Raw genomic sequence first — 17943 nt, 5'->3', positions numbered from 1 at the left:
CGCACCTTGAACACAATAAGTGGGGGATTTTTATAGCAAGTATCCACAGTGACAATGAATAGTGACAGTGGACAAATACTAATGAGGGGCTGAGCAGCATTTAAGTGACACAAAGCACAAGGCAGACAATAAAAATTTACAATGCATAGGCTCAGGATTCTGATCTTATCACTTCAATGCAGACAGTAATAAAACAGCATGCATTAAAGGTAGCTGTCTTTCCTGCAAATCTTTAAAACTTCAAAAATCCTACCAAGCTCCTGTTTGTTTCTTGAAACAGAGTTTTCTTGTAAAAGGGTGCAGGCGTGTCTTTTGAGATTCCAGACTTCCAGGAATACAAGCATCTTTACAATTAATCCTTTCAGTGCAGGGTAGCAAGGCTTTTTTTGGGCCATCCTCGACTGGTTTCCCAGGCCACAACTAGGGAGCTGGACGGGAAGTGAAGCAGCCAGACACGAACCAGCGCCCATAGGGGATCCTGGCACGTACAAGGTAAGGATTTAGGCACTGAGCCATCACACCAGTTCCTCCTTTTTCTTTTCATTACATCAGGTATAGTGCCCTGTAAATTGTGGCAATGGTACCAAAAATTTAAAATTAAGGCAATTTAACTTAAAAAAAGAGTAAACTCAATCAACATCTATCTCAAAAGCTGAACCAACTTTCTCAAGCAGGGCAGCACAGTATATATTTTTAGACTTTTCTGTTCATATAGTGTCTACTGCGACTACTCACATCTGCTGCAGCACAAGAGTAGACAAAAGACTATATGGAAGCAAATGAGCATGCCAGTGTTCCTGCAAGCCTTCCTTTACAAAAACAGGAAGCAAGCCAGCGCTAACCATTGAACCAGACATTCCTGACTGCTCAGTCTCTAAATCCTTCTAGCTACATTATCTATCAACTCATCTGTATAACTCACTAATCATATAGACAATACTTACTGACCACTTATCATACACCAGGCACTGTTCTAAAACACTTTCATGATTTTCATACTAATCTTAAGAAATAGCTGCTACTATTATTATTCCTATTTTAGTGGAAAACCTAAGGTACACAGAGGTATAGTAAACCACCCAAAGATATTAAATAGTGTCAGGATTCAGTATCTACCAGTGTGATTCCATAATCAATTCAGTGTAAAAGTACCACAGTGTCTTTCAAAACTTACAAACTTACAGCAGCAATAAAGTCGCTGTATAGACACCCATTAGGGTCCCTGTCACCTTAATCAAATCAAGAATCTCGATCCAGATGGAGGTCTGCAAATTCAGTCTGGTCCAGCATGACTATTTAAGGTGTTTGAGGAGTGAAGTGGCATTTAGCAACTAAATGTCTCTGACTTCTTTAAAAAGTTCTTAAAGAACCTAAATGTACTGTTCATTTCTATGGACCAAAAATATTCAAAAAATAAATGTGCTTTACTGAACATGTATAGACTTTCTGTGCTTGCCCTTATTCCCCAAATGGCAAACACTAATATAGTATTTACTAGATGTAATAAGTAACCTAGAGACTAAGGCATTCCAGAGAACATATGCAGGTTATAAGCAGACAATGTGCCATTTTATATAAAGGACTTAAGCATCCACAATAGTTTTACATTTTCAGGATTCTTGGAAGCTAGCCTTTATAGATTCAGAGGAATCTCTGTACTTAAAATGAAAACGGAAACACTGGATTTACAAAACAAAGGCCTGAGTAATACATGGCCTAATAGGTGGGAGGGAGGAAGATCAAGATTGTAATCTTCTAATAAAGGCAATGTATACAGTGGCTCAAGATTTTCAAACTAAAGAAAATGTACACAGCATTTCTCCACTCCTGATCCAGCTCTGTGTTATGTGCCCGAGAAAGCAGAAGATGGAACAAGTACTTTAGACCCTGCATCCATGTAGGAGACCCAGAAGTAGCACATGTATTCATACGGGAGTTAGATGGAGTTTCAGGCTCCTACCTGCGGCCTGGGCCCAGCCATGGCAACTGCAAATATTTGGGGAGTGAACCAGTAAATGGAATGTCTCTGTTTCTTTACCCTTTTGTTGTAGCTCTGCATTTCATGTGTGTGTGTAAAAAGAGAGTGTAGTAAAACCTATGTAACATTCTGAGAACTTTTCTTTTAATGTTGATGTTTTTAATGCTTATATTTAATGTTTTTGATGTTAATATGTGTCTATTACCAATGTCTAGGAAAAGAATCCAGTGTCACTCAGAAAAAGAGTTTGAAAATGATCATGCTGTAAAAGATTTTCTTCATAAAGTGTAAAGAAGTAAAAACACATTTAACATAGTTACAGGAAAGAAACTTTCTTACACCTGAATAGCAAGGGCAGGCATGGCAGCTCAAAAGGCTAATTGTCTACCTGCAAGTGCCAACATCCACATGGGTGCTGGTTCCAGTCCTAGCTGTTCCATTTCTGATCCAGGTCCTGATTATGGCCTGGGAAAGCAGTGTAGGATAGCCCAAATCCTAGTCCCTGCATCTATGTGGGAGATTCAGAAAAGCTGCTGGCTCCCAGTTTCAGATGAGCTCAGCTCTGGCTGGTGAGGCCACTTGGGGAGTGAGCCAATGGACGGAACATCTTTCTTTCCATCCGTCTCTCCTCTCTGTAAATCTGCCTTCAAATAGAAATAAACAATTTTTTTAAAAAAATGAATAGCAAAAATGAAAAAACTGAAGTGTTTCTGTAAGAGAAGAAGTAACTCTATATATATGCCTATCTTTATGGAGTAAGCACTTCATATACACAATTAAACAGAAAGGTCTGATTTAATTGGTATCATATTATCAAACTCAAGGCTCAAAAATGACTACTTCTCAATTTATTACATACTACATTAGGAATTATTAGAACAAAGGTTAAAGAAACAGACAAATCCCTGGTCCAGGCATAGCTGCTATGGCCACTCAGGGGAATGAATCAATGGATGGAAGATTCTCTGTCTCTCCTCCTCTCTCTAACTCTGTGTTTCAGATAATAAACAAATAACTCAGATAAATACATAACTATTGTGATAAAGTAACCAGAAACTCCTAGCTGCGTATCTGCTTTGAGAAATACCATGAGTTTCCATTCCCCAAAATAAGGTCCTCTCAACTAATTTTACTTTTTCTTCTATCCTGTATGCATACAGCACAAAAATCCAAAAATTTAGGAACGGAGATGTAAAAAACTATCATGTAGTTAATCAATATTAGCAACATATGATACGGCTGAGAATCAAATCATCCATGTTTAAAATTAAAATTCTTTACAATTTTATAATAAATTAAATTGCAATTTTACAATTTAGTAAAACATCAAATAAACAGCTACATACCCTGAATGCTCTATTCTTTTCTTCTTTCTGCTGTTTCTCTTCTTCAACATGGCGGGCTAGGCGAGCCAAAGTCAAAGCAACCTTATCCTTCTGACGATCAATATAATCTTTATGCCTAACATTATCCTATAGTGGAAAAAAAAATCACTCCTTTTAATAGACCAAATTAGCAATCAAATGACATACCCACATCTCAAAGTTACTGCACAAAAGACAATTCAGTTTATCATTTTTCTAAAAATTTGTCTTGATATGTTTTATTGTTTTGTTTTTGGTCAGGCAATTATCTACACCATCTTTAGTTTTCAAAAATGTGGAGAAGATAGCTGTTAGAATATCTGACAAATCACTTTTTATAATCCTCTAGCTCAGGTGCAGGGAATCTTTTTTTGCCCAGGCCACATCATCTGCAAGCCATGTAGAAATAACTTAAAATAAACCAATAGATTTTGAATCCTGCTTGTGATTACCTTGGCAAGGGCAAACCAAAGATTCTGTAGGCTCTATATGGTCCTCAGGCCAGATGTTCCCCACCCCTGGCTACATACTGAAAAGCTTTGTTCTGGGTTAATATGGTAATGTTATCAAGCCAAAAGAACATCCAGTCTCCAGTGCAACATTTAAGCAGCTCAAGATGTTGCTACTCCACCCCAACATCAAGTAGAAAGCTAAACTGAAAAACCAATCCTTGTATTCACCAGAAAAACAAGGACCTGGGGCACAGTGCTAGTACACTTTCCCCAAATTAAAGAGACAGAAAGGCAAATATAGAGCACCAACTCACTAAGGCAGAAACCTCCAAGGCTATTTGTACTCAGTCAGGACAATCCGCACTATCAAAAAATTCCTGGAGGTCCGATGTACAAAAGTCTAGGGAGAGAGGGGCTAAAAAAACCATGCTGCACATGGCCACAGAGGGGCCCTTAACAATTCTGCAAGCTTACCCACAGGAACTCTACCAAGTTCTCACAGAGAAGATCTGAGAAAATCCAATTACACTTCTTGCAGCAAAAGGGAAAAATAACTATAAAATATTCCAGAGCATTCTGTTCTTCTTAAAAAGACTCACCTTCAGAGATTATTATTTTACCAAAGCCTAACTGTGGGAGGTGTGAGGGCAGGAGGTTATGACAGCCTGATCAATCTAGGGGAATCAGCCCCCTGTGGGCATCCCATGCCACCTAACCGAGGGGGAGGAAGAACCAAGAAACACTAGTACAGTTCACAAGAAAGACTAAGACTTAATCATAACACTACAGAAGGTTTCCGACCACTTCCCAAACACACCTATCACGACAATACTATAAAGCCTTATTTACATTTGACATATTTTTTCCTTTTACGCAGTTTATCACATCCAACTTCAAACAGAGAAATAAGAAGAAACACTAAAAGACAAAACATAGCTTGAGCAGTCTCAAAAGCAAATATCAGAACCAGACTTAGACATGGCAAGAACTTTGGAATTTAAAATTAAAATAAATATGATTAATATGCTAATAATCCTAATAATGTTAAATAGGCAAAATTCAAGGGTAGATGAGCAGTATCAGCAGGGAGAGAAAAATTAAAAAAAAAAAGAAAACAAATTCTGGAAATCAAAACACTATACAAGAGTAATAAGGCCTTCATGGGTCCATGAGGAGATTGGTTCCTGGCTTCTGTATTCCACCTGGAAAAATCTCAAATCAGCAGATGGAACATCTTTCTCTGTAACTCTGAAATAAAATTTCTCTTTAAAAAAATGAAACAAGGAGGGGAAAAAAATGAGGCCATCACTGTGGTATAGCCACTTAGGCTTCTCCTTGTATGGCTGGCATTCCACCGGGTCATCTTTTTAAGTCCCAGCCGTTCCACTCCTAATCCATCCGTGCTAACGCTCTTTGAAGACCAGCGAAAGATGGCCCAAGTATTCTGGCTCCCACGCCATCTCTTGGATTGCTCACATCTCACACTGGAGTGCCTGGTTAGACTCTTTGATTCAGATCTAGCTTCATGTTAAAGTTTCCAGCACAGAGGAGATAATGGCCCAAGTATGTGGGTTCCTGCCTCTCATACGGGAGACCAGGATAAAATTCACACCTATTGGCTTCAGCCTGGCCCAGGGCTGACTTTTGTGGACATTTGGGGAGTGATCCAGCAGAGTAGTGGATGGTACAAGACATATGCTCTCTTTCTGCCTTTCAAATGAATAACCAAGGGAGAAAAATAAAATGGCCACCTACATGATGAAATAAAAACTTTTTAATTGTTAGAATACAAGAGAAAAATTCACTGGGCCCAGCACAGTGGCCTAGTGGCCAAATTCCTCGCCTTGAACACAGTGGGATTCTGTTCGGACGTTTGTTTTTTTTTTTTTAAAGATTTATTTCTTTTCATTGCAAAGTCAGATATACAGAGAGGAAGATCTTTGGATCGATGATTCAATCACTAAGTAACTGCAACGGGTGGAGCTGTGCCAATCCGAAGCCAGGAGCCAGGAGCCTCCTCCAGGTCTCCCACACAGATGCAGGACCCCAAAGCTTTGGGCCTTCCTCGACTGCTTTCCCAGGCCAAAAGCAGGGAGCTGGATGGGAAGTGGAGCAGCCACCCACACAGATGCAGGACCCCAAAGCTTTGGGCCTTCCTCGACTGCTTTCCCAGGCCAAAAGCAGGGAGCTGGATAGGAAGTAGAGCAGCCAGGATTAGAATCAGGTGCCCATATGGGATCCTGGCACATTCAAGGCAAAGACTTTAGCTGCCAGGCCATTATGCTGGTTCCTGGAAGCTGGTTCTAACCCAGACAGTCCCACTTCCCATCCAGCTTCCTTTTTGTAGCCTAGGAAAGCAGTCGAGGATAGCCCAAAGCCTTGGGACCCTGCACCCATGTGGGAGACCCAGAAAAGCTCCAGGCTCCTGGCTTTGGATGGGTGCAGATCTAGCCATTATGCTCATTTGGGGAGTGAATCATCGGATGGAAGCTCTTCTCTATCCTCCTCTATGTATATACCTCTCTGTATATATCTGACTTTGCAATTAAAAAACTAATAAATCTTTAAAAAAACAAGAAAATTCATGACCACCTTATAATTATTAAATTAACTATAAAGAAACAAAACTTACAGTATTATCAGGAATATGGACAGAAAGCAAACTGATTACAGGGCAGATAAAAATATCTTAAACATGTTGTAAAAACTAAAAATAAGGTAAAATAAAACACTCAATTTTTTTTTATTGCAAAGTCAGATATACAGAGGAGGAGGAGAGACAGAGAAGAAAATCTTTCGTCCAATGATTCATTCCCCAAATGGCAGCAACAGCCGGTGCTGTGCCGATCTGAAGTCAGGAGCCAGGAGCTTCTTTCCAGGTCTCCCACACAGATGCAGGGTCCCAAGGCTTTGGGCCATCCCCAACTGCTTTCCCAGCCCACAAGCAGGGAGATGGATGGGAAGTGGCGCTGCCGGGATTAGAACCGGCTCCCATATGGGATCCTGGCACATTCAAGGCGAGGACTTCAGCTACTAGACCACACCGCCAGGTCAAAACACTCAATTCTTAAGCTTGGGAATTTCCATTGTAATAGTGTCAGACACTGAAGCATAACTTAAGTGAAATCATAAAATCCCAGGACTGCTCATCTCAGGTTGGATTCATCAGCTCTCCCAAAGTCTGTATCTTGAATTATCATTTAGGTGCTTGAAGCTTTATTAAGAAAGGTCAAGATTTCAGATATGTAATTTTCTGAAGATAAAGTGAATTCGTTCTGAATCAATGAGCTTTAAGTTTCACTCAAAATATCATTACCCATAAAACCATATTTTTTTAAATGCTTGCTTTGCTTAGCGTGAACTAATTTCTAAGACACATATTAATAGAAGTTTCCACTAAGTTATTGCACAGAGAGAAACAAAGGAAAATTTTAGAGAGAATACTGAAGTGCCAAAGGTCTCTATTCGCCTACACATTTAGGTCATTCTCTGCGCCAGGTTCTCTCCATATCCAGAACTGAACAAAATTATGCAGGACATTCTAAAGCCAGAAGAGACGGGAAGGCACAACCTGGCTCGGTTCCCATGAAATTGTTTCATTCTTAAACATACGTTTTTTTACATTTTTATTTTAATCTAGAGGTGAAACATGAACAAATCAAGTTTGGATTGTCCTACAATGACAGATTCAGGATACTGAGTAAGTCTGAGCTCACATGTCCAAGAAAGTATAAATAGCTGAGGAATTCTCTTCCTAAAGAACAAAATGTATCTGTTTATGTAGCTTGGTAGTGTTACAAGAAAAAATCCCGATTCTGGAAATAAGGTATATCTTGGACAAGAAAGGAAAGGGGCTAGTGTAACAGCTAGTGTGAGTAGCAGAATCCTTACTGGGGGGTTGGGAGAGCCTGAAATAGAATTTCTTCCTTTTGTCAAATAGAGGCATTTTCAAAATAAGCAGTTCCAATGGTCAAGCCATTCTGTAAGAACAAGGACACAATCTGAAGCTAACACTCATTTCTCTTGGTACTCATACATTTTTAACAAACTTTCTTTAGCCTAATGACAAAGCTGCTGCACTGCGACTTTTTGCAGGACACTAATTCAACAGAAACCATTCAGATTATGAACTCATAAATGCCTATCAAAAGATCTTTATTGATATTCAATGAATCAATATTCAGAAGAAAATTTTCAGCAACTGGTTTTAGTTATTAGTCAAATTCAAAAAAGTTTGTATAAATTTCAAGCTTATACATTGCTGTGAAAGTATAAACTGTAAGTACCAAAATTAAGTAGGAAAATTAATGTCAGCGTTACTAAAAACCCCACTAATGATGATGAACATTTCCATTTTCCCATAAAATAAATAAGCAAAAAAATGTAGAAGGCTAAAAATCAAAATGTTCTTTTTGGGTTTTTTTAATTCAGTTTTTCCTTTTCTCTAACTATGTTCTAGTGGTTTTACCATAACAAACATACTAAATTATTAAATCTTTAATTACTAATCAATAAGATCTCAATCTTCTATAATACAGGAATGTATGTAATCACCTTAGATTAAGTCTGTCCTACAAAATGAAGTTTGACATAAATGTATCTACAAAGAATATAATGCAGTACATTTAACATTTCAAACAATGCTTTGCCCCAGGTTTCAACACGTTGGCTCAATTGAACTAATCTTCCACCTCCAAGTGTCAGCTTGTTTATGTCCCAGCTATTTCACTTCTGATCCAACTTACTGCTAATGTGCCTGAGAAAGCAACAGAGGATGACCCAATGCTTCAGTCCTCTACACCACATGAGAGACCAAGAAGAAGTTCCTGGTTCCTGGCTTCAGAGGGCTCAGCTAAAGCCATTGTGGCCATTAGGGAAGTGAACCAGTGGATGGAAGATCTCTCTCTGTCTCTGTAAATCTGTGTTTCCAATAAAAATAAATACAACTTTATAAAAATATGCTTTTCCCTAGAGATACAATGACTGGTATGTTTCTTTACAAACCTAACAGGAAAATATCAAACCAAGAGAAACCATTTACAGTTTCATGGGTTTAATGGCTACTGGAAAAGTATTTTCACACACACAGATCACAGAACACCTGCATTACTTTTTTTGTCCCACCCCCTACCTTCACTACTTTAAAGCAAAAGAAATTTAGTTAAAACATAAAGTGTTGGGCTCCACATAGCTGGATAACAGCCTGATCCTCTGCTCGCACCTGCATCTGAATGGGTGCTGGTTCGTGTCTTACCTGCTCCACTTCCAGACCAGCTCCCTGTTTACAGCCTGGGAATGCAACAGAGTACCACCCAAGTCCTTGGGTCCCTGCACCCATATGAAAGACCTGGAAAAAGCTCCTAGGTCACAGCTTCTGATGAACCCAGCTCCGGCCACTGCAACCATCTGGGGAGTAAACCAAAGGATGGAAGATCTCTGTCTCTCCTTTTCTCTATTAATTCTTTCCACATAACATAAATCTTTTTTAAAAAAAAAAAGTTTTATTTACTATGTGCAGTTATTTAAAAAGATACAAAGCATGACCTTACTTTTTAAATGTATTTAAAATATTAAGTATAGTTAGTCAAGTTAATAGTTGAAACTTTAAAAATATTAGATTGCTTCCATTTAGAATACAAAGCTAGAAAGCAATTTTCAAATTCATTCAAAAAGAAGCTAACTAGTACCAGATTCAACAGTTTAAACAGCTGGTTCACAAACTAGCAATCATGAATCCTGGCATCTTTGCTTCTAATCCATCTCCCAGCTAAAACATCTAGGAAAGCAGTCAATGATGGCTCAAGTTTACGGGCCTACACTATCCCTGGATGGTCTCAACAGCCAGCATTGAGCCAGGTCAAAGCCAGAAACCAGAAACTTCATCAAAGTCTCCCACGCGAATGGCAGGCAGTCAAGCACTTGTGCATCTGCTGCTGCTTTTTCAGGCACATTAGCAGGCAGCTGGATCGAAAATGAAGCAGCTGGAATCCAAACCAACACCTAGATGGAAGGCTCACATCATAGGTGTCAGCTTTACCACAACCCTGGCCATATTTGCTTTATTTTTAAAAGTTCTATAGAGGTTTGATGAATATATTTTTCAGATTTTAACTATGGGTAGTCCTCTCACTCTACCCTACACACACACACACACACCTGCTCACTTCAAGTCACCTCTTCCTGCTATACCTTCCCAAATTTAGATGTGGCAAGCGCAACTAAAAGGGAAAGCAGAATTAAAGCAGTGACTCTACTTTTGCAAATCAACATCTACAAACGCAGTCTTGAAAAATGAGAAATCACAAATTACATCATTTAAAAATAGGTATGGCACTGTTTTAGTCTGTGGCTTTTTAACAACGAACAACTTATATTTTAGTTCTTGAGGAACTAACAAAAACTTAAAATGCTGCACTTTCTATGGTCACTGGAACTCTGAGAAGTGGAGTAATTCTTCTCCATCTAGTACAGGACATTTTCCAAAGGGGAAGAAAGCACTCTGCAATAGTTCTTATCCAAAGAAGTGACTACAACAACCTAGTTGCCAGTTTGACTCTTCAAAGGTCCTTTTAGCCACCAAATAAGCTAATAACAAGAAAGTAAGATTTGCAAGAAAAGGAAAAAGTAAAAGTAGATGATATACAGAGAATACTCAAGGCAAAGGTCCTCTGACTACATACAGTTCCCCTGAATCTCAGCTGGAATTAATTTTTCAGGGAGCTAAATGAAAAATGACTATTTCCTCCATCATTATTACCTCCTACATAAGGAATCCCAAGTTTAAACAACGCTCATAGGGTAATGAATTGTAAAAGTGTAATGAGTTAAACTTTTATAAACCATCATACTATTCATTTAATCAGTGCTCTTTGCTTGGAAAGAATTTCTGGAATAACCACATCACTCAACTTCAAAGCCTGCTTACTGTTGCTCCTGCTAAAACTTCTGTTCTTCATCCCTCATATAAAAAGGCAAAAGTTCGGTTTGCTAAAGACCTTCCCCAACTTACAACTTAAGCCATACTCCCAAGTAATATCTTGAAATAAAAAAAATTGTCAATAATTTTATAACCAAATACAGATAAAACAGAAGAGACAAAATACAACAGACAAATATATTTACCATCTCAAGCAGTAAAGCTTTGAATCCAGGAAACTCCTTTTATTACAGAACAATTTCCTTCCTTATTCTATAAACTCAAGAACATCTGCTTCTTGGCTTTACATTTTCAAATTTTAGAAGATATATACACACATTCTTCTGTACATTCCTTACATTCTCTTTGTAAGGTACTTCATTTAGTTAAGGTTAGTGCTACCAAAGCTGTTAACTAATATTCTTCCTGTATTCTGAGTGAATTGCCAATACCTAATTCTATAAAAAAAAACCTGCCCTAGGAAAAATACTAATACTCCTTTATAAAGTAGTAAAAAACGAGCAACAACAAGAAACATTGGAAGTTAAGAGAAACTTTCAATATGTCTGAATACAAAGCTGTGACAACCCACAGGAAATTTAGCATCTTAACCTTGAATGCCACTGCTGACTCTGGCATCATAATATAAGCAAAAAGTCAAAGTGATAACAATGTTACAGAAACACAACAGTGAAAAGCTACCAGAAAGTTCCTTCTTCAGTACAACATGTCAACCCAGTAATATTTTATAAGTGCCATATTCTCTTGAAATACGAATTACATGTATGCTAACACTCACTGAAATAGCCATGTTCAGCTATACTTCAGGATGTTGTAAAAGAAAACAATGCTAAAGTATACGCAACTACATCTCCATGATGGGATTTCATGCTCCACTTCTTTGACTCTATCCTGCTGATCTTCAAAGTTCTCAATCTGTGCCTAATTTCTTTCTCATTGCCTGAGTTAACTTGGCACCCAGTGTGTGCTCCTGGAAGCCCTGCTTGGGCTCAGTTCAGGGAAAAAAAATAAATAAAAGATTCCAGATGTCTAGAGTGGACTACAATACAAGCAACTAGACAAATTCGAGATAGACAACTTCTATAACCATACATTAATGACTAAAAACTTTCAACATATGAAAACCAGTATATTTTCAATGGTAATTCTTCTTCTGAATTTTTTTTCATTTTATTATTATCATTTTATGATACATTTCCATATTCCCTTATCCCCTCCCCCAATCCCTCCTCCCCCACCTAGTTCCTCTATATCATTACTAACATATAGTTCTTCATACTCAGTCATATGTCCATCATTGCAGGCATGGACAATGACAAGAGTTCAGAATCCTATTGTCAGGGTATAGTAAATAGTTTCATTGTAAGTCCATCTTTGTCTGGAAGCAGAAATGCATACCACACGGTATCCTCACATCTGGATGTTAGTCTCCATTTCAAAGCTACAGTACATCCCCTTAAATGAAAAGTCATGATACAAAATCAACAAGACAGAAAAATAGAAATTTTCAATGCCATGAAGTTAAATGACATGTTACTAGATATGACAGTTTCCATTACACAGCTACTATACATCCCCTTAAATGAAGAGTCACAAAACAAAATCAACATCCGGGAAAAAAAAAAAACAAGAAATTAAACAACATGCTATTAAATGACTAATGTGTAGCTGAAGAAATGAAAATCAAGAACCTTCTTGAAGAAAATGATACCACTGCATGTTCTATGAGTCATTAAATGATTTAATCAGAAGAAAAGTGTTTTGAAGAGATGAAACCAACAGAAAACAACAAAACCCATGTGATATAGTTTCAGCTGATCTTTGTTGAAGTGTATCTCCTCCAGTCAACAAACAGATGGGTTTTGTTTATTAATCCAGTCCACTAAACTATGATGTTTGATTGAGCTTGAGCTATTTACATTCAGAGGTAAATATACATGGGTGGTACTTTGGTCCTGTCGTTTTAGGAATGGGCTGTTCCTTGGTTTAGTCTTCTGTTGTCATTTTACTGGGATGTTCTTCCCGTTTGCCTTTGGTTTTGTTTGGTGCTATTCCTCTTCTCTGTCAAGAGAACAACTTGAAGTATCAGTTGTAGGGCAGGTTTGAAAGAGGCAAATTCTTTTAGCTTTTCTTTAGCTTTTATTTCATTTTCAAAGACAAAAGAAAGCTTTGTGGGGTATGTTATCATAGGTTGACAATTCTTTTCTTTTAGAATCTGGAATATATCACTCCATTCTCTTCTTGCCTGTAGAGTTTCCTGTGAGAGATCTCCTGTGAGCTTAATTGGCATTCCTTTATATGTCAATTGATTTTTTTCACGTGCACATTTAAGGATCTTTTCCTTATGTTTGATTGAAGAGAGCTTGATGATCATATGTCATGATGAAGATCGCATTTGATCAAGCCTGTTGTTCTGTGTCCCTCCTGGATCTTGTTTCACAATTCTTTCTCCAGATTAGGGAAGTTTTCCTTAATTATTTCATTAAATACATTTGCAAACTCAGCTTCTCTTTCTGCACCTTCCGGGACTCCCATAACTCTTATATTTGGCCTCTTAATAGTGTCTTTCAAATCTTGAATACTTTTTTTGGCCTAATCCAGCTCTGTTTCCAGCTTTTTGTTTGCTTCCCCCTGGTGACTGGAGATATTTTCCAATTCTGAGATTCTTCCTTCTGCTTGCTTCATTCTATTTTGGAGACTCGCCATTGTACTTTTAATTTGCTCTACTGTGTTCTTAATGTCTGATATACCAGCATTGATTTGCTTTACTGCTTCCTTAAATTCTTTGAACTCTTGTTGAGCTCATTTTTTATCAGAATCTTTAAAATGAGTCTTATGGATTCTGTGTCTCCCATTTTCTCAATGTCTTCCTCAGTTAATTCTGAGGTTTGCATAGGGTTTTGCTCTTTTGCAGGGGAGTTTTCAGTAATATTCATTGTGCCTTTATCTCTTCTTTTGCTTTTGGTCATTTTACTTCTGGTTAGCAGAGTCTTCTCCTTGGAGTACATTTCTAAGCTCTGTCACCCACCCACAGGTCTACCCACAGGTCTGTGATTTTACTTATTGCAGTTGGTACACAACTTTTTGCATGCAGCCACTTGTGCCACAACCTCCAGCAAATTCCAGGTGTGGGTTCTTATGTTAGATTTCCAACGTGGTCTCCACAGCCCCAGCTCCTGGCTCACCACTCTCCTCCTCCTGTGATACCATGCTGAGGCTGCACTGTTGTCTCTGCAACCTTTCTCCCACTTCCGGTTGGAGCAGGTCCCAGGATTAAAGAGACACCAGGTGTCCTATGTAGTTAGGTTGCTGGTGGCCCTGATCTTGTCAGAACCTGTTGAACGCTGGGTCTGGGTGCCACATGGACCTATTTTGACCAGTACGATGCCACAGTCGGTATTATTTTCCTGTGGGACCTCAGCAAGTTCTCCCAAGCTCAGCACATGCGGAGTTCACTGTTGTCCCCTGCAGTCCTAAATCTATTGCCACAGTGCACAAAATGGTGCCTGACGTACCACCACTATAGTTCTTGATCTGCTGGCCGTCAGATCCGAGGGCTACCCAGACTTGCCCCGGGTAGAACCCGTAGAATGCCATGTCTTTTCAGTTCACCAAGTCAGAAATGAGCTCACTCCCAGCTCAGCACATGCTCCATCCTTTCTGTTGCCCTTTCCTTCTTACGCAAAATGGCACCCAATGCAGCTCTGGGGGCTAACTAGGCTGTGAAATCCGCTCTGTTCTCGCACTGCCCGTCTGAGATTTGCTGCTCTGTCTCTGCTCCTGGTCAAATCAAAGGTACCAGCAGGACGGACAGTTCTTTGTCTGGGTTCACCTCCCAAGCTCCCAGTGAAAGTCCCTTCCCATGTGGTTGCTGGCGGAGTTCCATCTGCTGTTGGAGTTCAGGTCACCGTGCTGGAGTATCATTCACTGCAATACCACACTGTTGTGCCCGCTGCTTTCCTGTGTCTGTCAGGAAATTAATTTATGCCACAGGTAAAATGAGTGGTATTTTGAAAGACACACGGAAGCAGCCCAGTACAATGCTGAATTGAGACTTCAAAGTCTTTTTGATGTCTTCAATGCATAGTGAAACCTAAGTTCCATAAATTAACTGCTATATAACTACTGAATTTTATTTCCTTATCTACAAGTCAAGGATAAGTTTCCATCTCAAGTGTTATCTCACACATTTACCTTCTATACATGCAGTTTCTAGTTTACTTTCTTCCCAGGCAGATGAGGATACTATCAAGGTGCTTCCTATTCCTGCTCTAGAACACATAGAAGCTGTCATAAGTCACTAGGAAAAGATCAATAAATTACCGAAATATGACTATTTACTGTTTCAAAGCAGAAAGATCTGGCTGTTCACTTAACAGCAGAAAACTTTAAGCAAATAAATGTTTAAAAAATAAAAATGAATATACTAGTTTTCTATCTTTGCCTATATTACAATGCCATAATATGTTAAATAGCATAAAATTAAACTTCCAACTGTTATCAAGGGACCATACTACTGTGATAAGTATGGGGGAAATAAGTATGTGATGGCTGAACAGGCTAATGCCCCATCTGTAAGTGACAGCAAGGGCTTTGGTTCCTGTCCCAGCTATTCCACTTCTCACCCAACTCCCTGCTTATGGCCTGGGAAAGCAACAGAGGATCACTAAGCTCTTTGGCTCCTCAGCCACCTGGGAGATCCAGAACAAGCTCCTGGCTCCTGGTTTTGCACTGGCTCAGGTCCTTTGGATAGTGAACCAGCAGAAGGAAGATCACCTCTTCTCTGTGTAAATCTGCCTTTCAAATTAAATCAAATTAAACCTGATAATAACAATTAAAAAAAACAAAATTTTTTTAAAATGAAAAGAAAAAATTGCTATCTCATAGAGAATCAAGATGGTATCACAGGGTGCAGACATGCTCAAGATGATGGAGAATCATTAAGGTAAAGCACAGAGAGCAGATTATACAAGACAGGGGTCAGGCAATCAATGGGAAAGACCTGCAGACCCCTTGCAAAGAGAGGAGACGATGGCGGCAGAGCAGTGTCACAGGGAATAGAAAACCCACCAGCCACTGGTGAGCAGTGAGCCAGACTCCAACAACAACCAGGGATCTAGACAATGGGATGATGGACTGTCTAACATCGTCTGTGCCAGCAAAATCTGGGCACACTTAAATAGCAGGCTGGTGGAATTTAACTCCTTAGGAAAAATGTACTACTGTGACAATGTGGGAAAAATCAATCCGGGGCGGGGGGGATGAAAATCAGGGGGAAGGGAATCCCAGACTATACAGAATTGTATGACAAAACTAAAAATTAAAATAATTTTTTAAATTACTAACAGGACCTTATAATATAATACTTTATGCATTTAAAGTCAAAGCATACTTGTCAAACACTATCACCAAATATAAAACATTTACCTTCATTTCTACCAAGGAATATAGACTACAGTCCTACAGAACACAACCTGCGAGATTTAGAAAATCCTAAAACAAAGCACAGGCAACCTAAGAACTCTGTCAAACTCTTGACAAAGCATCAGAAAACCCAGTAAGTCATTTTAACGCTATTTCAAGAAAACCAAAAAACGCCCTTAAGACCTAGAAAAATTGGTTAACAGAATATATCAAACTGCACTAAAAATAACTACATGACAATGAACTTAAAAAAATTTTTAAATGCATTTGCCCATAAACTATAGACAAAAATTCATGTGAGAATATGGAGAAATGCTAATACCACAAGTAAAAAAAGATATTAAAAAAGACAGAGGAGGGCCCGGCACGATAGAGTAATGGTTAAGGTCCTCGCTTTGAACGCTCCAGGATCCCATATGGGCACTGGTTCTAATTCCAGCAGCTCCACTTCCCATCCAGCTCCCTGCCTGTGGCCTGGGAAAGCAGTCAAGGATGGCCCAAAGCCTTGGGACCCTGCACCTGCTTAGGAGACCTGGAAAGAAGTTCCTGGCTCCCAGCTTCAGATCGGCGCAGCACGGGCCATTGCTGCCATTTGGGGAGTGAATCATCTGATGGGTGATCTTCCAGTCTCTCCTCCTCTCTGTATATCTGACTTTGCAATAAAAATAAAATAAATCTTTTTTAAAAAGAGAGAGAGGAGGTTGGGAACCCTTTTGCAAATAAGTATTGTATAAAGAGGAAAAAAAGATCAAAACAGTAAATTAACAGGTTAACATCAAAATGATATGACTGGCAGGCCCAGCACAGTAGCCTAGTGGCTAAAGTTTTCGCCTTGCATGCACTGGGATCCCGTGTGGGCATTGGTTCTAATCCCAGGGCACAGCTGCCTATCCATCCCTGCTTGTGGCCTGGGAAAGCAGTAGAGGACAGCCCAAAGTTTTGGGACGCTGCACCCACATGGGGAACCTAAAAAGACCCTTCATATCAGTGCAGCTCCAGCCGTTCCGGTCTCTTGGGGAGTGTATCAATGGACAGAAGATCTTCCCGTCTCTCCTCCTCTCTGTATATCTGGCTTTCCAATTATAAAATAAATAAATATTTTTTCAAAACAATAGCAGGCCTGACATGGTAGCCTAGTGGCTAAAGTCCTCGCTTCCCACCCAGCTTCCTGCTTGTGACCTGGGAAAGCAGCAGAGGATGGCTCAAAGCCTTGGAACTCTGCACCCATATGGGAGACCTGAAGGAAGCTCCTAATTCCTGGCTTTGGATTGGCTCAGCTCCTGCTGTTGCATCCACTTGGGGAGTGACGAGGAAAATGAAATATCTGTCTCTCTGTATCTCCTTCTCTTTGTATATCTGCATTTCCAATTAAAATTAAATAAAATAAATTTTAAAAAAAACCCGCTAACACTGGGCAAAAATGCCTCAAACAGATTTTCATTATTGTAACCCTTAATCCACTACTATGAAGATTTAATCCCTACTTAACAGTTTCATCAGAATCCCAATTCAACATTCAATAGTCAGTGTTGGGGCTGGCATTGTGACAAACAGGGTAAAACACACAATGCTGGCTTTGCATATAGGCACCTACTCATGTCCTGATTGCTCCAGTTCCAATTCAGCTCCCTGATATGGTCTGGGTACGACAGCAGAAGATGGGCCAAGTACTTGGGCTCTTTCTACCAATGTGGGAGACCCAGATGAAGCTCCTGGCTTCAGCCTGGCCTTTATAGCCATCTGGAGTGAACCATGGGATAACCTCTCCGTGTAAATCTTTCAATTAAA

General features: G+C 39.3%; 1 protein-coding gene across 2 annotated transcripts in view; it reads right to left on the bottom strand.

Moving 5' to 3' along the window:
• Nucleotides 1–17943, bottom strand: part of ZNF451 (zinc finger protein 451) — a 75277-nt gene that overhangs the window by 43007 nt on the left and 14327 nt on the right. For both annotated transcript variants that reach the window (XM_040983587.1, XM_040983588.1), the window contains exon 4: nucleotides 3325–3450. In XM_040983587.1, coding sequence (XP_040839521.1) covers nucleotides 3325–3450 — 126 coding nt within the window. The remainder of the gene's footprint in view (nucleotides 1–3324; nucleotides 3451–17943) is intronic.

This window comes from Ochotona curzoniae, unplaced genomic scaffold, assembly GCF_017591425.1.
Source record: "Ochotona curzoniae isolate NIBS_2020 unplaced genomic scaffold, NIBS_Ocur_1.0 contig_3819, whole genome shotgun sequence".
Taxonomy (NCBI): Eukaryota; Metazoa; Chordata; class Mammalia; order Lagomorpha; family Ochotonidae; genus Ochotona; species Ochotona curzoniae.
Note: the sequence above shows the minus strand (reverse complement) of the source record. Positions and strands in the feature narration are given on the sequence as shown.